The 13,498-nt window shown below is 32.1% G+C and overlaps 2 protein-coding genes across 2 annotated transcripts; both read right to left on the reverse strand.

Moving 5' to 3' along the window:
• Positions 1-980: 980 nt before the first annotated feature.
• On the reverse strand, positions 981-2,962 carry LOC120578013 (B3 domain-containing transcription factor VRN1). Its single transcript, XM_039830092.1, has 6 exons — positions 2,835-2,962; positions 2,333-2,726; positions 2,093-2,238; positions 1,426-1,705; positions 1,195-1,294; positions 981-996 (listed from the first exon to the last, which is right to left on the reverse strand). The coding sequence occupies exons 1-6, from the start codon at positions 2,901-2,903 to the stop codon at positions 981-983; spliced, it is 1,005 nt and encodes a 334-aa protein (XP_039686026.1). The 5' UTR covers positions 2,904-2,962.
• Positions 2,963-6,648: 3,686 nt separating this feature from the next.
• LOC25482725 (alkane hydroxylase MAH1) lies at positions 6,649-8,182 on the reverse strand. The gene has a single exon (XM_013611316.2). It carries the CDS (start codon positions 8,161-8,163, stop codon positions 6,649-6,651), a length of 1,515 nt encoding a protein of 504 aa, XP_013466770.1. The 5' UTR covers positions 8,164-8,182.
• Positions 8,183-13,498: the final 5,316 nt, after the last annotated feature.

The raw sequence follows: 13,498 nt of genomic DNA on the forward strand, positions 1-13,498 counted from the left end.
ACATGTTTCAATGTTAATTTGTTTTGGTCTCTAGTCGAAAAAGTTCCCGGTCTAGAAATTATAAAGATTAATGTCAACATAAATAATGAAGGGACTAAAACAAACTAAAGGATCAAGAGCCAAAAAGATAATTCTTTTTTGTGTAACACTCCGGATCTAAGGGAAATGAGATCTTAAGAATTCGAAGTCCGGCTCTAAAGTAAACATTATCTTATAATTTGAATAATTTTACCATGACTAAAACTCAAATAACCAGAAATGATATAATTATTTAGCTAAAAGCCAAAAATGATATATTTTTGCATGCATTATGTTCAAGTCTTGTTTTAAAGGAATCAAGTTGGAGAAGAACCTAAAGTTTAAAACAACCAGAAAAACATGACCAAATAGTAGAATGCAAAAATGACATGAAATATAGATGCATACAAATTTCAACAACAAAATACAAAGCATAAAAATGTAGAGCTAAGCATATAGTACTTAAAAGAGAAAAACAAAGAAATGTCCAACTAAACATCTAGTTAGTACCTTAGGGCTTAAATAAGAGATAAAACAGCTAATGGGTTCTTTTCTACAATTGAAACATTAAACACAAATTTTTTCTCATCAATCAACTTCAAGAGACAAGTATGGAGAATCTCCACTTTGCATTCTTTTATGAACTGTCTCCAACCTGCAGAGAACCTACAAACCATGATTTTCCCTCCATTTTCAACTCCACCAAATTATAATGGCAACCTCTTTTCATCAACTCCATTGGTACATCCTGCATATATAATGAACAATGTAACTTATATATTTATATAGTTTAACATGTATATCTATCCTCTAAAAAAACAAACATCTCTGTGTATATATATCTATATAGTAGCTATTGCACCCAAAAAAATCTACATAGTAACCATATTCTACGTAATTAATCCTACCGGGTATTGGGAATTCACACAACACAAATCTTGAATGAGTTATGTTTCATCACATTATGACCTTCTGAATCTGCATAAACACATAATGATAATATATAATTTAACAATAGGTCCTTTATATTATTTAGAGATTTTTAAACAGGTCTCTATATTGAAAAAAAAATAAAAAAATTTGCCCTAAGTATATCAATAATTTGTAGTAAGATTCTGGATTAAAAAAACTAATCGATCCTACAACTTTTAAATAACGTTAAAGTTAGAAAAATACCCGAGTAGATGTATTTTTGGGCAGCTCCTAGAACTGGAAGTTCCTTTAATGTCTTTTCTCTTTGCATCGTTATCACTACAAGAGATCCCTTCTTTATAACCTAGTCAAGGATCAAATAAATTAAGAAGTGGAGAAAAAGCCATAGATAGATTTTTTGAGCAAAAAAAGCCATAGATAGATGTTATTCAAATATCAATTAAAAGAATATTTAAGAAAAATAAAATAAAAGACCTTGCATTTTCAACTTCTTAGAGTTAGGTTCCTCTCTTGCTCGAGTAATGATAATAGTGAATAAAAGTGGTTCTCTTTGAGTCATCACAAATTTACAAACATCACCAAGTTGCAAATTATATCTTTTGCTAAATGTGTTCCAACCAGTGGTCACAGTAGATGATTTAGTGACATCATAAAAATTCAACTTCACTTCTATAGCCATGTCTTCACCAACTCTAAATCTTGCGGTCCCTTCCAACTTTGTCAAGTATTTTCTCGAAAAATCCCTTGGTATCCTCTGTTTCAATATTAGTTTGTTAAAAAAAATACTTGCTACTATTACTTTTAAAGATTTTTATCCATTTGTTACACTTTCAAAAAACAAAATCTAAAGAAGGCTTAAAATATGAAACCTATTTAGACAATTTTCTCCTCTTAAAAATAATTGATAGATATTTTATTTATTAGAAAATTATTTTTTATTTTTAGCAAATATAAAATTATTGGTTTAAAAAAAAAAGCAAATGTAAAATTATTAATATTAAAATCATTTTTTTAGCAAAAAAAAATGTGAAGCTCAATTCACTGGAGATATTCCTTCAAAAAAAATTCTTAGTAATATTCCTTCAAAAAAATTTAAATTATTAATGAAAGCCAAAATAGAGAATTTTGATAGAAAACATACCAAATAACATCCTTTGGCATAAGATTGTGACATTTCAACTTCAAAACTGGGATTTTCCAAAGGATGATAATTTCTTACTCTCTCTTTAACAGCTTCAGTTCTTAGGCATTTCTTAGCCTTCTTGATCATGCCTCCTCTATTACTACCTGCAAAGTTACACATATAAAAAAATGAAACTAATTTTGACATTTACAAGTTACAAAAAAATATGAAATAAAAAAAATTATTAGATGTAATCACCTTTGATTTTTTTCTGATTAGCATCAAGATCCATATTCATTTTTCTCTTGCCACCTTTTCTCCTTTGAGATGTACCAGCTCCATTAGTATTAGTAACATTGTCATTACTCACTACAACTACTTCTTCAGCTTCAACTTTTATATTGGAATAGTCTAATTCCAATGTATTGCAACCAAATATTTCAACTTTGAAACATGATCCTCCTTTATATTTAAAAACTAGAACATGTCCACGTATAAGAGATTTCGCAATTGTTTCCCAATTTTTTTGAAACCAAATATCACCATTATGCTCCACCCAAAATACATCTTGTTTAGAGCCATTTGGGAGAGTAAAGGCTACTGGATTTGATACATTTTTCCAATGTAGCTTCACAAAATATTTGGGAACCCTCTGCAAGATAAATATTTTTGAATAAGCATAGTTGTTATTTTGTGTGATTTTTGAACATTTTTAAAAGGAATGAAAGAAATACACATGAAGTTAATAGAAAATGCTTACAAGCTCTCCATTTTGCAGTTCTTGATTTCGCATTATCTTGAAGAACTTTTTAGGGTGATAAAATGACATGATGATTCAGAAAGAAATTAGAAGAAGTTATGGTACTGGATTGAAAACCTAGAAAAACAATGGTTTATTGGGGAACTATATATAAAGCAAAGCCAATTTTGCTCAAGACAAAAGTTGATGCTCCAGATCTACTTGTATCATAGCATATATATTTTCAAAGATTTTTTAGGGTGTCCATAATGAAAGCATGAGCATGTCACTGCATGTGATCATGTGAAATGTACTGGATCTTATGTAAAATGGCAGAACCCAATATACGTTTTTTTTTGTCTTCAAAGTAATTAAGGATATCAAAGAAGACAACATCAAATGACATCACTTAGTTACCCTAAATGAACATGCCATGAAAGTGTCTAGCTAAAAACATTGTCAAAGTAAGCATCATTTGAAATAATCACCAAAGATATATAAGAAGGAAAATCTAGTAGTAATAATGGATCCGACTTCAATACATGTGACCTTTGTTCATGTGATAACAGCATCCACAATGATAGTTCCTTAATAGGGACTCCTTAAATGAATCATACGTTACACGTCACTTATTTATAATATTTTAATAAAAGTACCTATTAAGGATTCAATGGCTCCAATGGGAGTACACTAATAAGGACTCCAATAAAAAGTACTTAAATATGTTTCACTCCACTAATTTTGCATCATTAAACAAAAATAATTTATTTATTAAACTATAAACTACATCATAATATTTAATTATAATTCTTAAAAAAAAAGTTATAAAATATTTATTTATTCGTATGAACTTAAATTTCTGCCACATTTACTAATAATTTGCAAATGGAAAAATTAATATTACAAATTTTACATTCCTTTGTTAAAAAATAATAATAATAATTTGCATGAATTATTTTTTATTTAAAATGATGACAAATAGATAAAATAATATTTAAAACAACAATGAATTATTATTTTTTAAATCAAAACAACTATTAATTATTAAAATATTACTTCTTTTGTAAGTGGGACCATATAGTACATATTTGATTACTTCTTTTAAACGTGGGACCCATTAGGAGAGAGAAGGTTCTTATATAGTTACCCGTTCTTTAACGGGGACTCATTTTTTCTTCCTCGAATGGGAGGTCCTTAACAGGGAGTGGTATTTGTTAAGTAAGGACCTCCCATTAAAGATGCTCTAAGTATTTGCTTATATCTAAATTTTGAAAAATGGACAAACTACCATTTTGGTCACATTAATCTTGACTAAGACAAAAAAACCTAATTACATTTTCCACTATTCACCTCGTTAGTCACTTTTATCCTTATCGTTAACCAAAACGTTAACTTCATAATAAAAAAATCAAAATCGATGAACGATAAATTGAAAGATAATAATATCCATACTTCTTTTCCTTCATCATTATTTCCCCAATATATCTCTCTCTCCTTCCCTCGTTCTCCTTGTAAATGGTCAATTCTATGGTGTATAAGTGAGATAAATTTTGCATCATTCACAAGTTTGTTTTCACCATTAAATCAATAAACCTTACCATTAAATTGAACGTGCTATGATGTGATTTATTAATTCAATAATAAAAATTATATTTAGTCATGGTGTGCAGTGTATTAATTTACTTGTGTGCATTAGACAGATCCATTATATATCATCTTCCAATATTCTTTAAAGTTTATATGTTTGTTTGCTCTATCATAATTTAAAGTTTGGTGTATCAATAAGTTATCTTTGAGATTGGCATATCGAGAATGAGTCACAGAAGGTCCATTAATATGTACAATTCTTCATGTTATAATGCTCAATATTATTACATGCATATTAGGGTAGAGACTCAATTTCTTTCCATGAAAAAGCAAACACTAAGCCAATTATTACATCTTTTGTCTAAAAAAAAAAAAAAAACAATTTACTTATCTATGTAGTAACTTTAAGGAACCAAACTGTAATTTAGCCATCAAGCAATCACATATACAATTTAATCACATATCAAAGTCAAATATCAAATATCATTTATCAAGAACACTTCTTTGAATTGGCTAAAGGCTAAAATCAAATGTTTTGAATTTTAATTTCATCAATGGTGTTTAAATTTGTTGGCTTGTTTAGGATTTCAAAACTTGTAATTTAATGGGAGTCTTGAGGATTTTGGTGGGCTGGAAATATGGTCCATATGGTGGAATGTGGTGTTTGGAAGAATGTAATTGAACTCACAACAGAGGGATCTTAATTTTTACCCCGTCAAAATAACATTCAACAATTTCTTCACTGCTGCTGCACTTGTTTAGCTCTTGACATTTGAAGTATGCACTTATACAAGAATCGGTCGATACTTTCTTAACATGGATCCATTTCTGTTGTTTCCATAGACAAGAATCCATCACTTCATCCATCACCGTAAAGGATTTTTTATTAGCGATTTCTCTAAGCTGTCTAAACTTCTTTGGAAGGCAATTAGGATCAAATGAAAATGCAACAGTGCAGGTGTTGTCGAAGATGAACCTATTCAAGGCATCTTCCAAGTCCACTTGAGCTCCTATTTCAGAAATTATAGAAAACAGTTCTCCAGCTTCTTGTTTGTTCGAAGAAGTTCTTGCTTTTCCATTCATTTGAAGAAGTTAGGCCATTTTCTGTAATTACCAAAATTCTTGCTTGTGATGTGGTCAACGTTCATTGGATCAGTGGTCGCGATAAAGCTTGTATTTGTGTATCAGGGCCCTTCGAATCGAAAAGTTCCTCCATGATGCTTTAAAACAAAGGTTGCATAATCATGTAAATTGGATAGATGACTCAAAAACCTCGGTAGCATACCATTTACTGGCATTTCGGCATAATTTCATCTCTATTTCGTCTTCAGTAGTTGATGCATATGAATAAGAGGATGGCTACAAAATCCTACTATACACTGAATCACGCACATATTTTATTTACAAACGTATGTTTCAAATTGGTTGTGTTTATGATGCATGCACAGAAAGTAGAGGATATCATATTAAAATATGTACATGCTTTACACTTATATATTCTTTAGTGCATGAAGAGAATTAACCATTTAACACTTTTAAATTATTATTTTTAGTTTAGTATAGATGGTTGATCATTTATGGTTCATGGGTGGCTACCTTAGCACAAATACTGCTGGGTTAAAAGAGAACAAAATAAAAAAAATAATGAAAATTTGTTTGTTTTCATAAAAAACAATTGTACAATTTGTGCTTAAATATATTGCCTCAAAAAGGTCTGAAGTCTGAACACTATCTTCTTAATCTTCCTGTCACAGTCACATGCCAGAGTAATGCTCTGAAATTGCACTTAATCGCTTTCAATTAGTATAGGCGCGTCACCTTCACACCTATGCGCGCGTGAGATAGAGTACAAGATCTTAGATATGTGATGCTATAAGAAGATATTTGTCGAGTAATAGATATAATGATATATACTAATAGTGGTTCTATTATTTGAAATATTTTTGAGGAAATAAATAAAAAGAGAGTACGTAAAATTCACGTGCAAGGCTTTCGCAACATATAGCATAACTGAATACATTAATCATTTGCAGAAACAAGTTTTTAAAATATATGATGTTATTGTTGCTTGGAGAGGTCATCTCCAATAACTTCAAAATATAAAAATAGTTCAACTTAAAGCAGTTTATTACATTGACATATAATTGCTAAAATAGAGAATAACATAACCAGACCATAACAATGTTTGACAAAGACTAATAGGTTATAGGAGAAAACATATATCACCGATCTCTCGAAGAGACTTCAGTCAAATGCATCTTTTAGTGACTTTAACCTTCAAGCCATGTTTCATGTGAAGAACAAAAGAAAGCTTCGGGGTTATAGGGTGACCTGCCACCACCTTTATGTGAAACTTTGGTAACAAAGCTGCTGCGACCATCTTCATTTGAATGAAGCTAATATCCTTGCCCATACAACTTCTAGGACCTGTATTGAAAGCTATGAACTTGTAAGATGGTACATGTATAATGTGTCCTCTCTCTGACACCCATCTCTCAGGCTTAAATTCCATGCAGTCTTCTCCCCATATTTGTTCCATCCTTCCCATAGCGTACAAAGAGTACAATAACCTTGTATTTGGACTAACACGCTCTCCACTAGGTAGTATATCGGAATTGATTGCACAGATATGCTCAAAAGGTACAGGAGGATAAAGCCTCATGGCTTCACATAGAGCTCCATGGAGGTACACTAGCTTATCAAGATCCACATCTCTCAAAGGAGTCTGATTCTCCTCTTGTGTGGGCCAGTTATCTTTGATTTCTTGAATAATTTTGGCTTCCACAATAGGATGAGTTGAAACAAGCCAGAAAAACCAACTGAGACCTGAACTAATTGTGCCATTTCCTGCTAAAAAGAGAGTGAGGACATTGTCTCTAAGATACTTCTCGTCCATTCCCCCGTTTCCAGCTCCTTCCTTCATAAGTGCTTTTACAAAATCATCCATTTCTTCACTGCTGCTGCACTTGCTTTGCTCTTGTTTGGAAAATGTTATTCTTTCATACAAGAAACTGTCAAGATTTTTTTCGGCTTCCTTTAACTTCCTTTCTTGACCAACGTCGAGCCATTTTTGCAGCTTCCATAGACAACGTGGTTTGAAGTGCCGGTAAATTATCACCTCATCTATAACAGGAAGAGATTTTTGATAAGCAATTTCTCTTAGCTCATTAAACTTGTTTGGAAGGCAATTAGGATCAAATCCAAATGCAATAGTGCAGATGCTGTCAAAAGTGAACCTACTCAAGGCATCCTCCAGGTCCACCTGAGCACCTATTTCAGATACATCATTAAGAAATGGTAGTAAGCAGTTCTCCACCTTTTTCTTCATAGTTTGTTGGAAAAAGTTCTTGAAGGTTTTCCTTTTGAGAAATGAATGAAACATTGTTCGCTGTTGTTTCCATATGTGGGAACTAGAATTTAAAATACCATCTCCAAAAAAATCAAAAATTTCTTTGAAGTTGGACCCCCTTCCGTAGTTGCCAAAATTCTTGCTCGCGATGTGATCAACATTCATCGGATCACTGGTACCGATAAAGCTTGTGTTTGTGAACCAAGCTCCTTCAAATCGAAATGTTCCTCCATGATGTTTCAAAAATAAGGTTGTATGATCATGGAAATTGGACAGGTGATGCAAAATCCCAGGTAGCATACCAATTATTGGCCAATTAATTGGTGCAAATTCATCTCTATTGCGTCTCCAATAGTAGATGTATAGGAAGATTAGGATGGCTACAAATCCTCCAATACACTGAATTATGGACATTGTAGATTTACTAAAGTATGTGTTTTCAAATTGCATGTGTCTTTGATGCATGCATATAAATTGTGTACATATGCTTTACACTTATATAGCCTTTAGTGCATTATGAGAATGAACCGTTTCACACCTTTAAATGCAAACTTAATTGACTTACTTTATTCTCTTTAGTGTGGAGAATGTTAGGTTTATGACATTTTTTAAGATTCAATCTTAAAATAGCAATTAGATTCAATTAGATGCATGACATTTAAGTAGGTAGTTGAAGGTTGGAATGATACAGTGATCCTTAGTTTAATACAGATGGTTCATGACAGTTGGGTTAATGGAGAACAAAAGAAAAACAATTTATGAAAATTTGTTTGTTTTTATAAAACCTACTTGTACTATGCAGTAGTTACAACTTGTGCTTAAATATCTTGCCTCAAAAAGGTGTGAACACTATCTTCTTAATATTCCTGCCACAGTCACATGCCATAGTAATGCTCGAAATTGCACCTAATTTTTATCAAGCTCTGCCACAAATGTTGTTGAATTAGTCCCTATTAAGCAATGCAAATAAATTTCCTGGACAAAATTGGTTTGAGTGGCTATTAGCCATGTGTGTAGGGTTTGAATCCTGACTAGTACTTTATATTATCAGAGAGCATTGTGGCTATTAGCTGGGGTCTGTTCCCTGCGAAATGATATTTGTCCCGAAAATGTAGTTGTGAATGGATCACGAGGGTGACAAGTGATTAGGAAACACAATTCTAATTCTACTTCTCACCACGTTTCTGGCCAATACAAGATTTAGTTACTGGGCTTAATGTTCACGACTCCTTCGTGAGAAAATTTGTCACTATATTGAGTACTGCTCACTCTAAAATGCTGGTGACAGAATCAACACAGATCCTCCAAGAAATTGAGTTCTATGAAAATTTATAACTCACAATACACATTCCAGTCCTTCATCAAGCTGCTAAATCCTGACAGTATTTTTTGAGAAAAACTGGTTAAATTTGATGCTAGGGTGTGTTGTTTGTGCTTAGCATTGAAATTGTTCGAGTCAAGATTAATCAAAAGTGAAGAATTGGTTAAACTTTTGATTCTATAATGATGAAAGTTGATATATAATAACTCAATATTAACATTTAAACTTCTCAAGGTCTGATATTTTTAATAAAATATGCATCTAAATTATTTTTAGTAGACTTAACTTGCTATTCATCAATAATGTAATCAAACTTTTACATAAATGTTCCCTTCCATCATATATTGGTATAGATATTTTAGGAAATAAAATTTTAACATGGCAACCAATTATATTGTCGTGGCATAGTTATTGTACTCTTTGGTGTTTCACTTGAGGGAAAACACAAATTATGTTTTAAAATTAGCAGACCATCACTTACATAACAAGAAGTCATGAAGCATGATGAATACATCGCAGTTTACGAACTTCATAAATATTCAGGGTGAAGTCATGAAGCATGATGAATACATTACACAATTAATAAGATAATAATCAACAAATGAAACTACGGGTTAAAATTGGCACGCCCATCCTATGACTATAGTTCTAACCGAGAATCCCAAAACGTACCAAAATAAATTTGAATAACTTCTGACTCTTTCAAAATGCACTTAGTAGTACAATTAGAGTGCAAACCAAAGTCTTACAACTGGTCCGGCCTGTTCAACTCATTTCACAGGGAACACGACTTGCTGTCAGTAGAGTTGGGAATAGGTAGGTCAGTCCGGCCTACAGGAGCCTATGGCCTGTCCTATTCCCAACTTGTAGTTACTTAGTATCATACCTCTTCGGTGTCGTTGAATGAAGCATAGAAGATAATCAGATTGAATGAAACATTAGTAGTTACTTGTTTTCCATGAAACATTTGCAGAGACATTTTGATAACAACATCTCTGATGTGTTAATTAGCTTGGAAAGGTCATCTCCAATACCATATAAAATAACATCACTAGATCTTAACAATATTTAACCAAGACACACAGAAAAACAATGACAAATAGGTTCAAGGAAACATTCTATATCACAGATCATTCAGAGCAACTTCTGTGAATGCATTTTTTAGCGACTTTAACCTTCATCAAGCCATGTTTTATGCGAAGAATAATAGAAAGTTTTGGGGTTATGGCATGACCTTCCACCACTTGTATGCGAAATTTCCATAACAAATCAGCTGCGACCATCTTCATTAGAATGAAACTAAGATCTTCGCCCATAACTTTCGTTCATTTCTTCAATGGTGCCGCACCTATTTTTGATTTTGTTTGGAAAATGTTATACTTTCATACAAGAATCGGTCAAGATTTTCTTCGGCTTCCCTTAACCTAGAAATGTTATACTCTCATTTTTCTCTTGACCAACATACAGCCATTTCTGCGGCCTGCATAAATAACTTCCTCTATCACACTAAGAGAATTTTTATAAGCAATTTCTCTAAGCTCACTAAACTTGTTTGGAAGGCAATTAGGATCAAATCCAAATACAACGGTGCAGAGGCTGTCAAATGTTAACCTACTCAAGGAATCTTGCAAGTCCACCTGAGAACCTGCTTCAGACACAATATCAATAAATGGAGGGGGTCCAGCTATCTGAAGAGGACTTAACTGGGAACATGAGTTGCTTAAGGGTTGTATAGGCTACTAGCACGGACACTCCTCGGATTAGGTGTGTTCTGGTGTTGTGTCCAAAACCAACACTTGTAATTACACTTAATTATGTGATTTTTTTCAAATTATTAGCTGTGTCGGCATGTCAGTGTTCGTGTCGTGTTCGGTGTCCGTGTCTGTATCTGTTCTTCATAGTTGAAGACTCAATTATGGACAAGGCCAATTTGATTAAAATTAAGAGTGAGTCTATACACCTAAGACAAGGAAATCCCAGAATTTTAGATGAGAACTGAGTTAGTTAGAATAAATTAATGTGTCTCCAAGAAATGGTTTGTACTGTCTCACACACACTGGGCATGGTTGAGCCATCAAAAGGACATTGTTGATGCAAATTATTCCTATGTCATGAGTGAATATGAATATGATAGAGAATTATGGAGAATAATATAGAACATTATGAAACTTTTAAGATGTCGAAGAACTTTCAAGAATATTACAAAATAAAGTCATAGTGATTAGGATCATCTTAGATAGTTCTTGTAATTAAGTAGTAGCATTAAATGTTTCTAGATATTTTTAGTTTTTAATGTAGAGCCTTCCTAGAGTAGTATAAATAAGGCTCACCACTAAGTGTTTAGACACATTCAAAGAATCAAGCATTGAATCATTCAAATAATATAACTTTTCTTTGAGAATATTAGAGTGTTTCTCTATTTTCTCTACCTTTCCTTTTGTTCCTGAGCCAGAATAGGATGCCAAATCTGTTTATTCTTTTGTGTAAATAGGAAAATCATAGGAAATTTTGTCACTCTTTACCATTGATTCATGTAGATAATTTCTATTTATTCATTTCCCCTACTCATGTATACATGCATTGTACAAGATGAATTTTGACCAATTTTTTAAGGTCTATCCCATTGTAATATTGTTCAAAGGAAATAAATTCATTATCTCACTATGGAGCTTTTGAAAGAAAATGCATCTTAGATTTGAGTTATCTAAAGGGATAAAATCAACAATCCATAAATCTACGCACCTATTATGCTCTGAAAAATTTCTATTATTATGCTTAAGATTTTAAAATTTAAAATATTAATCTTGTAAAATGAAGAAATAAAATTTAAAATATTAATCGAGAATCAGATCAGATGTATCCTTAAGATTTTAAAATATTAATCTTGTAAAATGAAGAAATAAAATTTAAAAACATTATTTAATCTCATATTTCTCTCAAACTGTGAAGCCTGGATACGAGATACGATACTGCACCGATACGTCGATACGGGAAAATTTCAAAAATCAAGATACGATACGGCTGGGATACGTTAATAAAAAAAATTATATAATTAAATATATAATATATATATATATATATGACCTTTTTTTTAATATGCAAATATATTAACAAACACAAGAAACTAGACTCGTAGCACATTAACATAAATATAAATAATATTGACAATTAAGAGAGTGGTGATTAGTCAATTACATACGCAAAATATACCAAAAAGAGCACCATACATCAATGTTATACTATATCTAAAAGGAACATTGCTAGTGCTATATTATATCGATCCAAGAAAGAAGCACTATATCCAAAGTGGAAGGCGACCATTTTGGAAGAAAAAGTTGAAACCCTAATTTTTTAGAAAGGGGAAGATGAAATTGTTTCTGTGGTATGGTGTGGGTCGTACCGGCACAAAAGAAAGATAAAGGAAATGTATATATATTATAATAATATAATGTTTTTATTCTTATTTTTTACAAAAAAAAAAAAAAAACAAAGAAATCAAAATAATATAAAAAACACAAGAATCAGTGCGTATCGGGACGTATCGGAAAATTATTTTCTTAAAAAATAAAATTTAATATTTGGATACTCTCCCGATACGTATCGGGAAGTATCGGGCAGGTATCAGTGCATGATACACAGGGGATACGATATGTCATCCATTTTGAAGTATTGGGGCTTCACAGCTCTCAAACCAACGTAAAATCTGTTGAATCTTCATGGCTCTAAGTTAGACTTTTAGATATCTTTTAGCCACCAAGTATAATAATCGAAAGTAAAAGAATGTTAGTTTGCTTTCAATTACCACCGAAAATAAACGAGGTTAATCTTGTCTAACAAATGATGCAATTGATCTTTCTTGTGATTAGAAATCTTATTATTCACTTCTTTCCAAATCACCCAACCTCAGGCAAACCAAACCCGGTTTAAAAAACATCGAAAAGTTCTGGAGAAGCCCGCCTATATGTCCAAACTGCATAAAGTCATATGATACACGAGATTAGTCAACAGAAAAAAAAAATACTGATCCAAGTGTGAATGAGAGTCCAAAGACCGTTGAAATGATTGCAACACAAAAAAAAAAAAAAAAAAAAAAAAGAAGATGATCAATTATTTCCTCCATCCCGCAACCACTAACACAAAGATTAGAGTCAAGTTGGAAAATACCACATCCAATTAAATTGTCCCTTGTTGGAAGCAGATTCCGTAAAACACACCACACAAAAATTGAGACCTTCAAAGGAACATTCTTAAGCCAAATATTATTAGCTATAAAAGGTTAACTAGGCTCATCAAAAACTACTAAAAATTGATAAGTGTTGCTGAATGAATAGACTTTTACAAGATCTAAAAGTCATTGCCACTTATCCACCACATTAACCTGCAACACAACACTCCCCAATCAACTCATCCCCCCACGCAACACAACCT

Source organism: Medicago truncatula, chromosome 1 (genome assembly GCF_003473485.1).
Source record: "Medicago truncatula cultivar Jemalong A17 chromosome 1, MtrunA17r5.0-ANR, whole genome shotgun sequence".
Classification (NCBI taxonomy): Eukaryota; Viridiplantae; Streptophyta; class Magnoliopsida; order Fabales; family Fabaceae; genus Medicago; species Medicago truncatula.